Source organism: Perca fluviatilis, chromosome 13, assembly GCF_010015445.1.
Source record: "Perca fluviatilis chromosome 13, GENO_Pfluv_1.0, whole genome shotgun sequence".
Taxonomy (NCBI): domain Eukaryota; kingdom Metazoa; phylum Chordata; class Actinopteri; order Perciformes; family Percidae; genus Perca; species Perca fluviatilis.
Genome location: NC_053124.1, coordinates 24,947,948 through 24,966,631, shown reverse-complemented (window position 1 = coordinate 24,966,631; position 18,684 = coordinate 24,947,948). Strand labels below are relative to the sequence as shown.

The 18,684-nt window shown below is 40.0% G+C and overlaps 1 protein-coding gene across 1 annotated transcript in view; it reads left to right on the top strand.

Annotated features, from left to right (window-relative positions):
- Positions 1 to 2,621: 2,621 nt before the first annotated feature.
- nedd9 (neural precursor cell expressed, developmentally down-regulated 9) overlaps positions 2,622 to 18,684 on the top strand; it is a 31,301-nt gene continuing 15,238 nt past the window's right edge. The window contains exons 1-2 of the mRNA XM_039820870.1: positions 2,622 to 2,836; positions 16,471 to 16,875. Of these exons, the coding sequence (XP_039676804.1) occupies positions 2,825 to 2,836; positions 16,471 to 16,875 (417 nt within the window). The 5' untranslated portion in view covers positions 2,622 to 2,824. The remainder of the gene's footprint in view (positions 2,837 to 16,470; positions 16,876 to 18,684) is intronic.

Genomic DNA, 18,684 nt, shown 5'->3' with positions numbered 1-18,684 from the left:
CTTATGGACTCTTTCAATTCAGCCAAATGTTTTTTTGGCTTATTTCAGGCTGTTTTCTTCCAAAGCGCTGACATAAACAGATGGGGAAAAGGAGTTGTGTTTGTCATAGGAAACAGGTGCTTGCTTGCACATAATCACATGCCATACACAGAAAAGAAAAGCCCCCCAGTACCCACTTGTGGCCCAGAGAATGGGCTCCAGCTGGGCATGGTGTACATTACACAAACAAGTGCTCTGAGTGCCCTTACAAGAGGCATTCATCTGAGGATATGAGTGTTCAGAGGGGGACAATGAGAGCCGATAGGGTCCCTCTGGTTGTGATAAATGAGCTGACACAAATTAGAGCATTCGGAAACACATGAGAGGCAGGCTAATTACAGGAGATTTCTACCCATTTAGAGAATAAAACATCTCTATAACAAACAGACAGACCCACATCAGACCTGTGTGATGTTAGAAATAACTTATTTTGCATTGGTTTGCTGTGTTTCATGACATGCCAATATTGTACGTAATATACGTGCAGATATTATAGCAAATGCTTTGCAGAGACGAGCAGTTAGCACTGAGGAGGTGTTAGCAGGGTGATGCAGAGAGGCGAAGGCTTTCCTGCCAGTTTGTCAGATATCAGCCTGGGTGTTTTCTTGTCACCTCCATTAGATACTGATCTGAGTGTGCAGAGGTGACATCTCTGCTATATCGACCGCACTGTCTTCACTCAAGTCAGGGTGAGCACTAAAGATGAAAATGAATATACAATAACCTGTACTCTTTTCGTGAAAGACTAAGTTAAATATTGTATTGGGTATTGTACATTGACATTGAGATTCTTCTGATTTATGATGTTCATTGTGCTTTGTGATTAATTTCTTTAAATTAATTAAATTGAGAATATAAAAATACTTGTGCTTGTTGATAGAGTCAGACAGTTGACAAACAAACAGTTGTTGTCACTTTCAGATTTCTGAGATAGCTGTGGAGGATTTGGTCAAGACCAGTGAATTCGATGTCCTTATAATGTTGATTCATGCTAAATTTAGATTTCTCAAATTAATTCTGAAGAGAATTTTCCACGGTATGGTCTTTAAAAAGAAAATACAGGTTTCCCCATGTTTACCTGTATCCCTTTATCTTCTGTTCTAAGTTGTTATCAACGAGACCTCAAAAATAACTAACTTTTGTGCAGAATTGTCTTCAATCATGTAAACTAAAGCTGTAGTTATTGATTTTTACTTGTTTGAATTACCTGAGCTTTGGAAAGACAAGTGTTCAGGAAAGGCTACAGCTCAGAGAAAAACGTATTCATGTATTTATTTATTTATTCATTGAAGAGCAGGATGATGGCGTTGGTGAAGCAGTGTTACAGCGTGTTGTAATTGCCTTCTGAACCAAGAGGCACATTTCCGTGCAGAAGACAATGCTACATAATCACACTTCCTTCACACTCAGGGTTTCACAGTGTTAGAAACATTTTTTCAGAGCCAAAAGAACTTCCTGATATGCAGCGAAATAATACTAAAATAATAGCCTGTAGCTAAAGAATAAATTGGGCGTTATTCCTATGATCTACACAATTTCACTATTTTCAACACTGAAACAGATACAGCAAGTAACCAAGACTACAACTTTTGTAAATATGCCAGGGGGGACTAAATAATATTTAAATGTGTAATATTAATAATAATAATAAGAAGAAGAAGAAGAAATATATTAGTAGGGTATTTTTTATATCAAAACCCCTCTTACTCTACTCTGATGACTCTTCTTGAAGTTGTCTTTCCAATCAAATTTGATATGGGGTGCGAGCTAAACTATAAAACTTGACCGTTAGCTAGCAGTGCAATTAGGAGGTAAAATGTTAGAATTTCAGTGATTAAATTAAAAGTTAACAAATGTTTTGCTAACTTTTGTTTAAAACATTTAAACTCAATCACACAGACATGATGTACATCTTTTTAGATACACGTTCTGGGGAAATCATTGATGATTGTGTGTCCTTCGTCACAATGATATTGGCCAGGATACTCTTGAAAAAGAGATTTTTAATCTCAATGAGTCTCTTCCTGGTTAAATAAAGGTAAAATAAAAATAAAATAAAAGTCCACAAATCCGCTAAGAAATCAAGGGGGAGAAATCAAGTTTCATACATTATAACTGCATTATAACTGCAGAAGTTGCCTAAAATTTTTAAGTTTGCATCAGTGTCAAAGTAAACCAGTGATAGTTGTCTGTACTTCCATGGGTTCATTACAAATAGGAACTACTAATAGCTTATTTGGCACACTTTTCATGGTGCCAATACAAAAAAAACTGCATGATTATCCCCCAAAGAAACTTGACTTGACAAAAATCCATTGACATTCACGTTGTCAAACGTGACAGTACTGAAACACAACTGAAAGACAAATCTTTTTGTTTTATAAGAATTAGGCCTTTATCTCTTCCAGACAGCAGATTATCTACTGTCTTGTAATAATGACGTCAGATTTGCAGTTCGCGCGAAGAGGGTGCGAGCAGGGTGGGAGGGGTTTGCCGGGACAGAACGAGAACGTTTCTTCCGACCAATCAGCGGCTTTTTATGCAAATGAGCTGGTCCGACGGTCAATGTGGTGAAGAGCAATCTGGTGTAGAGGGGTAGAAAGAAGCGGTGCGGACTCAGAGATATTCCTACGTGTATGTTTCTCCGTCTATGAAGCTCTGGATGGCTGGTTAAGCACTCAGAAAAACACTTCAGTCCCTGCAGTTATTCAGATGTGCGCTCTTTGAATGCGATAAAGCGGATATTTTATTCACTTTTACTGGAGTCACAGAGAAGAGCTGCAAGATGAAATACAAAGTAAGTGAAGCGGCATTGATTGGATCGGTACTTTCTCTTGTGTCATAATGTATGCTGGAAAAATTAATTCACAACAAACTGGTTTCTTTAAAGGCCTCGACGTAGGTGCTATGATTGTAGAACCTTTCCACTTGTGGTTTCATGGCGGTAATGATAAGTTCTTTAAATGAGTGCATCCGGGTTTGTTTCATAAATTGAACTGGTTAAACAAAAAAGGGAAACTGCCGAGAGGATGCTCTAACTTTTCTTGTAGATGTTTTTTTTTAATGTTTTATATATAAATGTGTGTGTATGTATATGTGTGTGTGTGTGTGTGTGTGTGTGTGTGTGTAATTTTGAGGCTACAGGATTCTGTTTTTGTATGCATCATCTCTACCTTTAGGCTACATTTATTGTGATCACAGGGGCGTAAATAGAGTAAAACCGCACCCTCCTCCCCCTTAAAAAGTAGAAATAGGAACAGTTTTCTTATATTTTCATCATTTGATCTCTGATTGTCCTAGCCGTCTCCTAAAGACTGTTGAGACTGTAAACACATTTCACTGAGAGTCAAGTTGCCACCTAGTAGGTTAGGTATAAAAAGCACATTATAGCTTCTTATTGCTTTGCAGACAGTCACGCATGTCCTCTTTAATGACCCCTTGTTGCTGTTGGACTTGGACTGGTTATTGCTTTATTTCGTTCATTCTCTGATGTAGCTTATTCCATTTCCTTGAAACTCAATTCAAAACAGTTCTATTAGGGGGGCAACTGACACTTATTTTCATTAGGCTACCTGTTCATTTAATTTTATACTTTTTATTGATCCCCAGTGGGGAAATTACAATGTTTTCACTCTGTTGTTAGACCAAGAACACACTACACACAGGCCTGAAATACACACACACATGTTCAGGTCCTATACATGCACAAATGGAGAGATGTCAGAGTGAGGGGGGCTGCGACTGCTGGACAGGTGCCCCGAGGTGCTCTTGAGCAGTGCCTTGCTCAAGAGCACCTCGGCACTGCCCAGGTGGTGAACTGGCATCTCTCCAGCTACCAGTCCACACTCCGTACTTCGTTCCGTACGGGGACTTGGACCAGCGACCCTCCGGTTCCCAACCCAACTCCCTACTGACTGAGCCTGAATTGATGTCAGCAAATATATTGGCAACAACTGACAATCTACAGAGTTCCCTGAGCCCATGGGGACTTCTTAAAATGTCAAAACTCAACGATATGCAACTCTTACAATGACATGAAGATGAAGAAAAGAAGAGAATCTTTAAAACTGAGATGCTAGAAGAAAAATGGCTTAAACTATGGATTGATTGTCAAAACAGTGTCAATCAACTAATTTATTAATTGACTAATCGTTTCAGCAGTACTATCTATATATATATATATATATATATATATATATATATATATATATATTATATATATATTTATTTATTTATTGATATTAATTACAGTTTCAGGGAAAACTTTTTTTCCAGGAGGCTTATCCAGGGAGTTAGACTAAAGCATTATCACATTGATGCAACCATCCTGTCAGTACAACTTAACACAATTGGGAAAGCTACCTAACTAACTAATTTATATTACAAACTGTATAGTCATATTTTCCACTTCTGGCTGAGATCATTTGACGCTTTCACTTAAAAATGAATCCTGTCCTCATTAAATCTCCTTGATGCTCTCAGATTTCTCTTTACTTCAGCACGTAGCCATGTCTGTCTGTCACTGTTCGTCATTGGGGTTTATTTTGTGATGAAAGGCTTGGCATCGGCTTCATCTGGCTGGAGGTACAGAAAGATTTGGATTGACTGTTGTGGAAAGTTGACATGTCTTGATCTCACTGGACTCCTGCTTTGTGAATGCTTTTGGGCATTTAGCAAGAGACTTGGTGCCTTGAACTGTTGCAGTTAAGTCTCATCTGCCCTACACTTTAGCCTGAAGTCTGCCTCACCATATTAGGGAAGCAATAACTGTGCAAAGTGTTTGGATGATTCAGGGATTTTTGAGGGTAGTGGCTGTTTTCTGAAGTGTGAAGCAGCTGTTTGCCAGAGTTTTGGCTCAGACTCTTGATTTACAGTTGGGTTTCTCTTTTCTTCAGCAGTCTACTGGGCCTGGTGTCACTCTTTAGCAGGGTGCGGTTGTGATTGGAGGGTGGTGCACACTGTGTGTCTGCGTCATGGTCCAAACTGAGTCATTGTCCGCTTAAATACACAGTTCACAGAGCGGAGAGAGCCGGAGCAGTCGAGGGTGATGATGTTTTTTGGCGTGAGGCCAGTGTAGCAAGGATCTCAAGGGAGGAAACAGCTTTGATCAGGTCTCCATGATTACCATTTTCATCCTGAACAAGAAGGCAGTGGATGTTAATAAATGTGATCAACACCAGTGTTTCCAAGCTGTGCTCTGTCTGTAGGAAGGAGATTTGACGTAAAAACTGTGTCTACACTTCGTTTGCCTTAGGTGAGATAAGGAGAGCAAAGAAATCATGCAGAGTGCTGTTTGCTTATGATAACATACCTACATTTTGCAACACTGCCAGAGGAAAACACGGGTGGCAGGAATAGAGAAGAAAGGTGGGAAATCTCGTAGGTCAGCCTCTCACAGATCATTGTTTAAATCTGTTAAACAGTTTACTATGTGCCCCTATCAGATCTCAGCTCTTGATCTCAGCCGCAATGAATTATTCACAGCTATATTAAGCACTCTTTTCCTCGCAGAGAGGTAATGTTTCAACACAAGCTTAATGAGGCAGTTGGCGCCCGTCACATGTCCTGAGGTGAGGTGCTGGCCAGACGCTGCCCCCCCCACCCAGGTTTCCAACTTGTGTTCAGGTGTGAAGGGAAGGCTTGTCTATTGTCTTCCATAGGTCACCTAATGCGTATAATCCCCCTGATGGGTCCACACACCAAGGGATCTCTTACAGCGTCAGTGAGGTCCTGAGGTTTCTGAGGAGGAAGAGCGTGATACCTGACGCTTATCTCTGATGCTTATTTTCTTTCTGGTGGAGTTAGAGAAGATTAATATCACTCTCATGTCTGTAAAGTGAATATAAAGCCGGAGCCAGGAGACAAGTGTCTTAGCTTAGCATAAAGACTGGAAACCGGATGATACAGCTACAGCTCTCATTTGTTTACTCTTGTACCAAAAATAATATATAAAAACAGCATTTTGTTGTTTTACGGGGGGTTTGGACTGTCCGTTAAACACAAGGCTACAGCCAGCTGCCAGGTAGCGTAGCATAGCATAAACAATAACGAGTAAACACATTTTATTCTTTAGTATAACCCCCCGTAAAACCTCAACTTGTTGCTTTTAATCTGAGTTCTGTACGGATTCAATATATAGATATAACGTGTTTAAAATAGTGTGATCAGAGGCAGCTGTTTCCAGTCTTTATGCTAAGCTAACCGTCCCCTGGCTCTAGCTTAATACTGCACAGATATAAGAGTGGTATAAGTCTTCTCCTCCAACTCTCTACTAAAAAGACAATAAGCTTATTTGCCAAAATGTCGAACTATTCCTTGAATGCCAAAATGTCAAACTATTCCTTGAATGCTTTACGACAACTTTCTAAGGCAAAATAAGTAAAAAAAAAAAAAGAAAAGAAAAGTCACCTCACATTCTCACCAAGAGACTTCCACAAAGCTTTAAACTCATTCCTTCGCAGCTGACGTAACTGTTGCAGAAATAGCTTCACAACCACAGTGAGGAGTGATTAGGTGAACCCACATTCTGGTGTGTGTGTGTGTGTGTGTGTGTTTTCTTTAGTTTCTTTTTTATAGGTTCAGGCTCCAGGCACTGGTCCAAAAGCAAAGAGGGCTGGAGGAGAGGGGATCAGACATTGTTCTGAGACGGTGGAGGAGGAGGAGGATCTGTGACGCTGAAAGGGCCTGCAGAAAATAAAAGAAAGAGGAAGTTGTGGGGGGAACGAGAGGGCAAACAGAGTTGGATGTATTGGGTTGGGGGGGGATGGGAGCCTGGAGGTTGAGGAGCGCCCTGTGAGAATGAGAGCATTCCAGGCGATCGTGCGTGGGAAGGTTGTTCGGAAGATGCACATGATTGTTTCTAGGTGCCCCTTTACATCGTTAATGAGTCTGGAAACACTGGGATACTCTTTTCTTGTCTGTCCATTGTGCAGAAGGAGACATTTGTACGCTCCGGAAAGAAAACCAGGCAAACAATTCCTTTAGAGAAACCTCTGCTAGTTTGACGTGCACATTCAAGCAGTGAAATAGCTTTTCCATGCTTTTCCACAGACTTTCTTTGAGACTAAATGCAACATAGATCATTTACTAAACCACTGCTAGTTAAAAGGTGATGGTATTTTCATGCTGTGACGTCACGTTTTCATTTTAAGTTTAGTTATTAATTTTAGTGCAGAATGACTTTGTTTGCTCCTGTGCAAGAATTTCAGTGAATGTGAAGAGCATCTCCCCCAGCCAGAATGAATAGCATAACCCCGCCCCGCTGCGCCCTCGCACCATGAGCCAGCTATTAACATTTGAAAACGGTCAGCGGGGAGACAGACTACATTGTGTGTTCATTTCAGCAGAGAGAGAGAGAGAGAGAGAGAGAGAGAGAGAGAGAGAGAGAAAGACTACCCAACATCAGCAACAATGCATATAATCATTTCCATGTTTGACCTTTGGCGGAAATCATTCTCGCCGCCCTCTTCCTTCCCCGTCGAGGAATGCAAAGTATTTTACAGGGTCATCTCTCAAGATGTAGTGGGCTTCTGTCAGCTCGTTTCGACCCTGTGGAGAGTCGGTCCTTGTGGCAGATAAGAGGAGGCATGACAGCTGAGAAGTGTTTAATGCCACTGCACTGAAGTACATCTTGTAGTTACTTGTTTGTGCTTTGAAAATGTGTTTGTGTTTGTCAGTAACTAACTGGCTGAACATGTGATGGAAGTTTGATAATGAATAGTTTCATTTTTCTCTAGTTCCAGCTTCTCAAATGTAAGAATTAGCTTTTTTTATTCATCACATATGAAATTAAGATTGATTCCATTGGATTTGTCATCGACAACAGACATATAAAGACATCACATTGGGTTCTGAGAGGTTTTTATGGGCTTTTTGTTTTATTTTTTATCTTTTTTTTACAATTTGACATTTTATAGGAAAAAAAAATCTGAAAAAATATACACCAAATGAATTTGTAATAAAAATAAGCGTTAGTTGCGGCCTTTATCTCATGGCCAACCTCTGAAAGAATTAAAGAAAATACAGAAGTACATCATCAGCGGATGTTCTCAGAAGTTAAAAATGGTGAATAGTAAACAAAAGATTCTCCTTTTATCTCACATGCCCTTCATGTTTCAAAGGAGGAAGATGGCAGCCTCAACTGTTTGTCTTTTTGTGTCTGTGACATCTTTGCGTAGCGTGAAATCGAGAGGACACAGAGTGAATCTCCATCTCATTAGCTATTCCTATATGTAAAAACTATTCAATGTGGCCCTGCAGAGATACCATGAGACATACTTCACATCTCCGCTAATGCCCCCTGGAGGGATTAGCTCTCGTCTCCGGGGGTTACCACGATACCCTCGTTTGGCATCAATTCCGAGCTTGGAAATAATCCACCTCTCGGCTCTGCCAACACTGAGCGCCTCTTGGCTGGGGCCTCATAAATACCAATCATACTGTTTTATTTTGTGTGTTGCTGCTTTTTTGGGATCAGAGGTCAGTGTCAGCAACCAAACAAAGCCCTTCAAGCACGCAGACATTCATAGCTTTGCCCAAAGAAACATGAACAGTGTGAATGCCGGCCAACACGGGTCCTCAAATTCTTGCTGCTTTACACCATTCGTACAGTCCTGGAATGACTTGGCAGCAACAGCGTTGCACAATACAGTATGTTTTCCCAAGAAGCCGTTCCAGTTCACAGAATTTGATACACTTTGAGAGAATATCTCCAGTGTGGCTTTCACGTCTAATTATAGGTTGTACTTGGCGTTCGGGACCAGAGCGAGGGAGTCCAAGATGTGAAGTGATAAGACGAGGTCAGCGGAAGTGCTACAGGCTAAGGAGGAGAGCGTTATGTCAAGTTACCTTGAAGTTAATGCGACAGTAAAAAAATAAAAAAGCTATGATGAATGGACAGGGCGAGAAGGAGAATAGTGATTTCACCCAAGAAGTTACTCAAATCACTTCCTGTGACTCCATAAAAAAAGTGTCTGACAGTGTTGCAGTTGTGTCCTGCCTGTCATATTGCATCAGGGGTTTTACTGCTGGGGTAATTAACACTGACATGGTTATTAGCTTTGAAGTTGATTGGCGAACTTGTTAGCAAACAGTTGCTTATTTAGGGACTAAACTGCACAACGGAGTATATAAAGAAACTCAGAGCACTATTGTGACTGATTAGCGCAAGAGTGGCTGGCTAGCGTGTTAGTGGTTAGCTCCACAGCTACAGTATTATTACAACTAGCCCTGCCCCTCTCTACTTTACTAAGCTTTAAGCATGAATATTTCTGCGCTTTTTGGTGTGACCAGGCCTTCAATATAAAGATATTGATCATAGCGTCTTTAAATGTTATCTTAACACAAACAGCAGCCATACAAGGTCTAACATTTACTACTTATATTTTTTTCAGGGAAACAACGTTTATGACACAGTTTTAGTCATGCATATCCACTGACTAAACAAACATCTCAGCTATCAAACTGAGATGTTTTGAGCATCAGTGGATTGTCACATCTTGCAGTGCAACGCGAAACATCATATACTATTGCTGTTGCTCTTTGGATGTTTTGGGGTTTGGAGTTTTCTTTGCAGCGCTGCAGCTCGTGAATCACAAATGAGAGAAGAGGGAAGGTAGTGGGTGTCATATTTACACTGGGGATACAATAGTCTTTTATTCAGAATGAATGGAGCCTTTTCTATCAGCCTGGAGGAGCTTGGTGTGCGGTGTCTTGATATCTATGTGTCCAATAAAATCCAAATCTGTGTTACCATTCAGTTTGTCTGAAAAGAAACAACGAACAAGCCAAAGTGGTGATTTCTGACTATGGCTGATGACCATGATGAAGGCCACAAGGCTGGAACAAGCTATTGATTGTTTAACAGTTAGTCCCCAACTCTATTCGTGCCACTGTAACTGTGTCATAACTATTGATTTACAGCTGCTTGCATAAGATATCAATCAGTCATTGTGTGGAAGAAGTGTGTTGGATCACGTTTCTCTAGCTTAAAATAAAAGCTCAAAAAGTTGTCATATTTTCCCTAAGACTTTTTCAGAAATAGCGGAGGGGAAGTTTCACCAAGCCTGCTGTGTAATTATGTTAATACACGGCCCACTGGCTTAGGCTGTAATCAGAGGGTCAACCTTCCTGAAAATTGTCCAAATGAAGAAATTACCATGTGCTCTGAGCTCTGAACCACTTCCCATGAGCCTTTCCTACCCAGAACCCTTCACACGGCCCATTTATTTGAACTGGCTCTCACCCTCACTCTTAGCAACAGCTCGTAAAAAGTCATCAGGTCCTCATTACCGTCATTACTATAATTATTTTCTATATTTAACCATGTGAAATGAGGCCAAATGAGTGTTCTGGTTCACCCCTTTCTGCCAACTACCCCAGGACACGTGTTACAGTTGGTACGTCCCTAATTTTAACACAGATATGCGATGTTCTCACAGTCGGAGCGTACCACTTTTTTTGGGAGCAGGTTGTGTTTGCTTGGGTTATGAGTATCCTCGTCTCTTTTAAAGTAGGAGCACTCCCGTTGCCTTGGGAACGCTATGTTTCTGCTGTGTGGTGCGGTTGTGTTTTTGGCCGCTGTAACAGGGGGATTTAAGTATTTGTGAGCTTGTTTAGCCAAAGCCACCTTCATTATTATTAGATTGATGTGTACCCCAGAGATGCAGAGCCAAAACCACCCAGAGAGCTCTCACTGAAACCAAAGGTTGGGCCCCTTTATGCGGGCGGCAAAGTTACATGAGGTTTTTATTTTTGGATGGTCAGCAAAGGCTTTCCGCACTGGACGTTTATACTGTTTGTGTTCAGGCAAGAAGCTAGTGAAAAAAATGCCTTGTTGGTGTTAGAGGTGTGTTAGTCAGAGAGTGGAGGGGCTCAGACAGCTGGGTCTTCAGGCTATATAGCTCCAGGTGTGAATCGGGACAAATCAGCTTTGCACGATTCCTTACTTTCTAATGGCGAAAACATACGAGGCCGTGAGAGCGTCTCTGAAGCCAGATGTTGCAGAGGGCAGTATGAGACCTGGGAGACCCCCGAAACCTCCTTTTATCTTTTATACTTTTTATTGTCTTTCTGACCTGATCTGTTTTTCAATAATTAGATTACGTTTTGTCAAGCTTTATCATCAGCTTTTATCATTAGAGATAAAATAATTAGGTGTTTTAATCGATTAGTTGATCGACTGGAAAAACATTTCAATCCTTGTTTAAGTGAAAATAGTGAAAAAATACCAAACATTCTCTAATTCCAGCCTCTCAAATGTGAGGATTTTCTGCATTTCTGTTAGGTTGGGCAAAACAAAATATCTGTAGATGTCACTTTTGACTCTGGGAAGCTTTGATGGGCACTTTCTCATTATTGTTTAACATTTTGCACTACACAGCTCAGGGAGATGCTTCACTGTCTCGTTTTATACAACGACAATACTTGATACCTGATTTCATAGACTCAGATTTCATAATTGGCAGATTAGCAATGAATAATTGTTAGTTGCAGCTTAAGATGATGTCTTAACATTCATTGTTTTGTTCACCATTGGTGCAAAACTCCCATATTCAGTTCACTTTCAGATGTGACAAATAAAATGCAGCAAATTATCACATTTGAGAAGCTGAAATCAGAGAATATCAATGATTAATGGATGATTATAAATAGTTGCTGATTAGTTCTTTGTCAAACAAATAATTGATTAATGGACGAATCTTTGATGCTCTAAACCAGAACAAATGGTAGAAGTCATGGGCAAATAACAGCCATTTAACTGGATCATCTCACAAAGAAATAAAGTAAAACAAAATCCAGTAAAGTAAAAAAAAAAGTGAAATCAAAATAAGCTTTCCAATAAAAGTAGAAGGCATTTTAAAGGATGCTGAGTTAGACGGCCTCGTTTACGGAGACATATTGTTTAATATCTTGTTTGAAGCAATGCACAATTTACATCAGGAAGCAGCAGAACGCCTCTCGCCTCGCCAACTTATAACAAATAACTTCCTGGAAGCTCGTCCATGGGTGAAGCAGAAGGGGCCCTCCCCGCCTGCCCGCTGACAAATGGCAAACGTGTTTACACTGTAGGAGGATCAATGGCGAGTGCTTGAGTCACCGTGTTGTGACTAACCAATGTTTATACCAGAGATCTGACGCCCGCTTTAATAGTCAGTTTCACCTGCTGCGATTACAGTGATGCAGCTGACTGAAGCAAACAAAGACAGGAGCATCACTTCAAAAAGGATCTGCGTGTAGCTGGTACAGCTAACTGTTTGTTCAATGTGATGTTTTCTGTTTCACGTCACCCATTAGATTTGAAATCTTCTCTGGCTCATGTATGACTCACTCTCTGTTGGTCGAGGTGCTACAACAGTGATCCTGATTTCCATTTATATTGTCTGTATGTTGACTTCCTCACCAGCTCTGGCCCGATAAAACTTAACCACAGTGAGAATGAAGGGTAAGCGTGTTAAAATGTGTCAGACTTTTCCCTTTTGGGATCCTTGTGGTCTCTAGGCTCACCTCTACAAATGATACTCTGTGTGTTCATGTTTGTTGCATTTTTAGCACCGACTCAGACTGATGCGTGACTTTGAGGCCAAGGTGTTAACTAATGGACTGGAAGTGATGATGACAGTTTGAGCCGTTTATTAAGGTGTAATTAATCCTAATATAGACCTTTTTACGTATGACATCAATACTGTAATGGTTAGAGCCTTTATGTTTTGTTTTGTCTTTACGTCCTCATTGCAAAATCAACCAATTTATTTACCTTTAGATAAAAGTATTTAAGTGGTTACTTTTAACCACAAACTAGACACATCTAATGAAGTAAAATAAATAGACTAATTTGTACGGTGGCCCTGAAACCTCAACGCACTGCAACTTAGAAAACACAAATAGACAAAATAGCACTTTTTGTGGAAACTTGTACAGTTTGTTTTGCCCGTTTACAGTTTCAGTGTGTTGAGCTCTCACCCCTAGCATACATTTAGGATTTGTGAGTGCTGCGTAAAAAGGACTATAGAACATCCATCCATCGTATTTAACCATGTTTTACAGAAGGAATGCGTTGTTTAATGCAGAGGACTTCTTAAACATTAGTTCAAACGTACATTTTAGAAGTTTAGGTCAAAATCATTAAGTATCCAAGTGATAAAACAATGTTAAGTGTTTATTTTTGTGCTTTTAAAGGGGGGACCAAGACCCCAAAAAACATGGCTACATTTAATTTAAAATCTGCACTGAGGCTCTAGAAACTACGAGCATGTTTGAGTCATTGTGAATGAGCTGTTGACGCCTGAAGCAGAAATGAACACCTCAGTGTGGTTTAGAGGACGGATGCTAGGTCAGTTTCTCTCGCACATTTTCTTCCACCAACATATCTCTGAGTAGCTGGGCTGAGATGTCTGCTCAAATACAAGCGTTTGTCAGTACCTTTTTATATATGTACTGTATATACGTTCTCTCTACGTTTTCTGATTGTGTGCACGTTGCATTCTTGATTTGGCAACTGGTTGCAGCGATTACTGTAATCAGTGGCGACAAAGGAGCGTGATGTGCGCTGTTCTGGTGTCTGTGAGGTGATTACATTTCTCCTCTGAGCATCAAACACAAAGCAGGTAACCACAGCAGGACAATGAGCCTCATGCAAGATTCACTGGGAAGAACAGGTTTGTTCTGAAGTGGCACGTACAAGTGATTTAAAAGAAATTGTGGCATTCATTTGTTATTCTGTCCAGTATCATCCTCTGTTGCACCTGGCTGTTTAACATCCTCTACTGTCGGCTATTATATTCTTTCAGTCTAATATCTGTCTGTCACTTCCCCTTGACCACCTCTCATATTAGTCCTGGACCGCTTTGCTTTAGGAAGACACGTTTCTTTGTTTAACTTACATTGCTTGGGTTTATTTTGGGTCCCCTAAGACCACTAATGACGCTGCTAAAATTGTTATCTTTTTGTCTGTAGGACGTGGAGTTCAGTAGTGTAAAATGATTTTGTTACTCCTGATGTTTTGTTACTTCTGATGTTTATTACTCCTTGGTTTTTCAATTTTGTAAATGAAACAAACTTAACAGTCCAGGGTCGCCTTATGACTATTTTAGTGCCGTTGATGTAAGGATTACATTTCTCAGACGTGTACAGCCTCCGGGGACATTCATGAGGCTGAAACGAGCGTTTTTTTGTGCAGTTATAAAAGACTTTGGTGAATCCGACTTAGAAATAGTGAGATATTTAGGATAAGAATGTGAAAATGTTTTTGCATTAGGCCCAATGTCAGCACAGAAAGCTGCTTTAAACTCGTCTTTCATTCCTCAGAACAAATGTATTCAAAGTCTAATTAGAACTGCAGTTGTAATCAAAGCAATCAGCATTTTGTTTCCTCATGGATGCCTCTGCCAGCCTTTATCAAATTATTGCAATGAGCAAACATCCAGGTCAGCTCCCATTGGGCGACGTCAACCTTTGGGGGTCACCATCGAACTTGTTGCGGCTAGCTGGTGGCGGGGGTGATTGTGAGGGTATAATTGTGCAACAGGTGTTGCTGGCTAATGGCCCTGACAGTGCACTTTGACAATAGCCAGGGAGGCCAAGCCCGCAGTGAGAGATAACAATGTTAGTGGCAGAGAGAGTTTCACATGGGAACTGCGTGAATCAGGCCGGGTAGGAAAGAGGAAGGCCAAAGAGGGTTCAAGAAAGCCTCAAAGCGGGCTTCCTGATTCCCACACTGAGCTACTAGGGTGAAGTGTTAATGACTTAGACCAACAACAAAAAAGGTACTAGAAAGATAAGTGAAACAGAGTGACACTTTTCCATTAAGCGCACAAATACAGCTTCTCAAACAGTCATCGTTTACATTTTTCTGGTAATCCTCACTCTGTAGAAATATTTATTTTTGATCCAAATGTGCATGTAGCTCGTAAGTCTGATTAGGAATTAAAATGTATCCTCTACTCAGCTAATTTCATCAGATTCTAGTGAGTTTAATCCAAGCTGCGAGAAGAGTTTATGAAGATTTGAAGTCTGCAGAAGTGTGACTTCAACTCTGTCCCTCTGTAGTTTCAGTTTCATTATAAGATTTGTTTTGCTGTTTTACTGCTGAAGCAACAAAAGATTGTCTTTACAAGGCCCATCTGACTGGATAGTGGTGCTACAAAAATAAAAGGAAGTAACAGACAAGAAACAGACAAGCTCTACAACACTCCTCTCCCTCAGTATCTAACGTAAGGAGCCCTTGAGCAAGGCGCTTAATCCCTAATTGTATTTACATAGTTTACATAGCTTACAGTACAGGACTGTTGTGCTGCGCAGCTCCCAGGAGTTTAAATTTGTTATTACGTGAGGATAAAAAAGCTGAAAAGCAGTGTTCATACTCAGTTAACTCCTTCCATGGATGAATAACGGCTAAAGGAAAAAGACTGATGCATTTACTGAGGCAATTAGTCTTTAAATGCCTCTCTTAGTCACAGAAGTGGCACACTCTGGGGTTTTCCTATCTCCAGAATCAGTGGTTTTGAGTCATTATCCCTCAGCCTTCACTGGCCTTTTAGAAAACTGTGCCCTCGAGCAGAGAGCAAGCTGAGAAAATCCCATCAAGTTCAGACTGGTTTGAAAGACATCTGGTGTGGAGCAGGGGGCTAATGGGATCCTGCATGGTAATTTGAAGTGCAGAAAGTGTTAAAACATGTACATAAACATAGAAGTATTGTAATTGATGTTAAACTCTAGTGTTTTTAAGGAATAGTTTGGCATTTTAGTGTGGAGATTGAAACTACTCTCTCTGTACTGTTTGTACGCTAAATATGAAGCTGCAGCCAGCAGGTGATTAGCTTAGCTTAGCATAATGACTAGAAACATGGGGAAACAGCTAGCCTAGCTCTGTCCAAAGGTAACAAAGGCTCTCAAACTAACGTGTTATAGGTTGTTTTTTTAATTGGTAGAAAAAAAACAAAGTGTGACAACTAGTTGAGGTTATGAGCCAAACTACTTTTTGACAGGGAGCAGCAACTACTTGAAGTCTTGTCATCACCTAAAGATTGCCAGGCAACCAGCACAGACTCCAGGACAACCCCCATAAAACCACTACTTGTCGCGCTTACACTTTTTTGTAGGAATTAAGCAAACAAGATAGAACGTGTAAGTTAGTGAGCTTCAGAGCCAGGCTAGCTAGCTGTATCCCCCTGTTTCCAGTCTTTGTGCTAAGCTAAGCTAACCATTTGAAGGCTGTAGAGTCATATTCAAAGTAGAGTAATGAGACTGGTATCGATCTTCTCATCTCACTTAATAAGCAGATTTCCCAAACAAACTATAATTCCTTTAAGGTTTGATAGAATTAAATAAAACCTGACAGTATGTGACAGAAGGTAAAAGCCGTTTTTTAGCTTATTTTGGTTCAGTTAAGCAAAGATCTTCATCTAAAAGAATTTCTGCTCTGTCTTCCATCAGAACCTGATGGCCAAAGCGTTGTACGACAACATGCCGGAGTCCCCCGAGGAGCTGGCCTTCCGTAAAGGGGACATCCTGACCGTCATTGAGCAGAACACAGGAGGCCTGGAGGGCTGGTGGCTCTGCTCCCTGCACGGCCGCCAAGGAATCGCCCCTGGCAACCGCCTGAAGCTGCTGATCGGACCCATGTTCGAGGCCCAGTCCCCAGCCGCCCAGTCCCCCCCTCAGAGCTCAGCCTATCAGCAAAAGGCTGGCTCGGGGGCTCAGGGAATCTACCAGGTGCCACCGTCCCTCCAGAGTCCACAGCAGCAGAGTCAGCAGAGCATCTACCAGGTTCCTCCTGGACAAGACATCTACCAAGTCCCACCGAGAAATACTCTAGCTGCTGATAACCCCCCGAGCAAGGTGAGAAAGAGAGCCAGATTACATTTCCCTAAGGCTGCAACTAAAGACCATTTTCAGTATCAGTGAATCTGTCAATTAGTTTTTTTTATTAATCATTAAATCCAATTAATCCAAAAGTAGAGGGGGAACTCCATTAGTAAAACCACCTGATGAGGTGATTGGCTGGAAGGAACACCTGTTGACAATAATGGCTCTCTAGTCAAAATGTAAAAAAAAAAAAAAGTTTTGTCCAAGTAACAGTCCAAAACCTAAACATTTAAAATTTTCAATGATATAAAATGAAAAAAGCAGCAAATCCTCACATTTGAAAGGCTGGAAATAGAGAATGTTTGGCATTTGTTTTTGATATATATCAATTAAATCGTTTGAGCCATACATTTCTCCATCCTTTATATGATTAGGTTTCTATTGTGTTTTAAACATAGTCACAAAGTAGTGGGATACAGGACTATTTAAAACCCAATGCCAATGATTTTACAAATTTCAGATGAAATGGTAGAGAGGGGTATGAAAGCATAGATCAGTAGAAAATGGAGTGGGTTTAGAGAAGAGATAATGGAAACTGGTGTGTTTGACCTCTGGAGACCATTCTTTGGGATTGGAGCAGATTTAAAACATTCAGTGGGTGTGGCCTGGCGAGTGTGGGTATTAGATGTGATAGGACATGGCATTTATACCGTGACCTGTTATCCTGCCACAACTCTCATCAGTGTGATTGCACACACAGAAAGCAGGGAGGCCAGAGAGATTGTGGGTCTGCAATGTGAAATGTGGACAGGGTGTGCCGGGCTTGGTGCTTACCACAGAGTAGGGTAGTGTTTTTGTGCAGGGCTCCCATTTGGCTTTATATGTATATTGGCACACGGTGTGTAGCAGAGCCAGTCTAAGCCACAGAAGGGCACTGAATATGGGAACTTGTGGAAAAGCAAACAGCACAGAGCTGTTTTTTGAATTTTGGTGGAGCCCAGCTGCCTTTTTTCTGTATTTAAATTACTAGTACAGTGCCCGTTGAAAATTTTGGAACGGGCCGATTGCTTGGCCTGTGATATTGATGCTTGTAGAATTCTTCAAAACCAAATAGTACCCCAAATTACTTACAGAAGGTATAATGTATAGCCTACTACTGACTTACAGTGTACGTCTACATCAGAGGAAGACATTGTACTTCTACATTTACCTGACAGAGAACATTGCAGATTCAGAATTTAATCACAAAATATCAAAATGAAAACATGGAGTAATCAGACATTAGCCTCATGGATATATATACATACATACATACACATATATATACACATACACACACACACACACACATATATATATATATATATACATATACATACATACATACATACATACATATATATACACATACATATATATACATATATATATATATATACACATACATATATACATATATATATACATACACATATATATACATATATATATATACACATACATATAATATATATATATATATATATACATACATATATATATATATATATACATACATATATATACACACATACATATATATATATACATACATATATATACACACATACATATATATATATATATATATATATACATACATATATACACATACATATATATACACACATACATATATACATATATACATACACATATACATATATATATATACACATATATATACATATATATACACACATATATATATACACACATATATATATATATTATATATAATTATATATATATATATATATAATTATATATAATATATAATTATATATATATATATATATTATA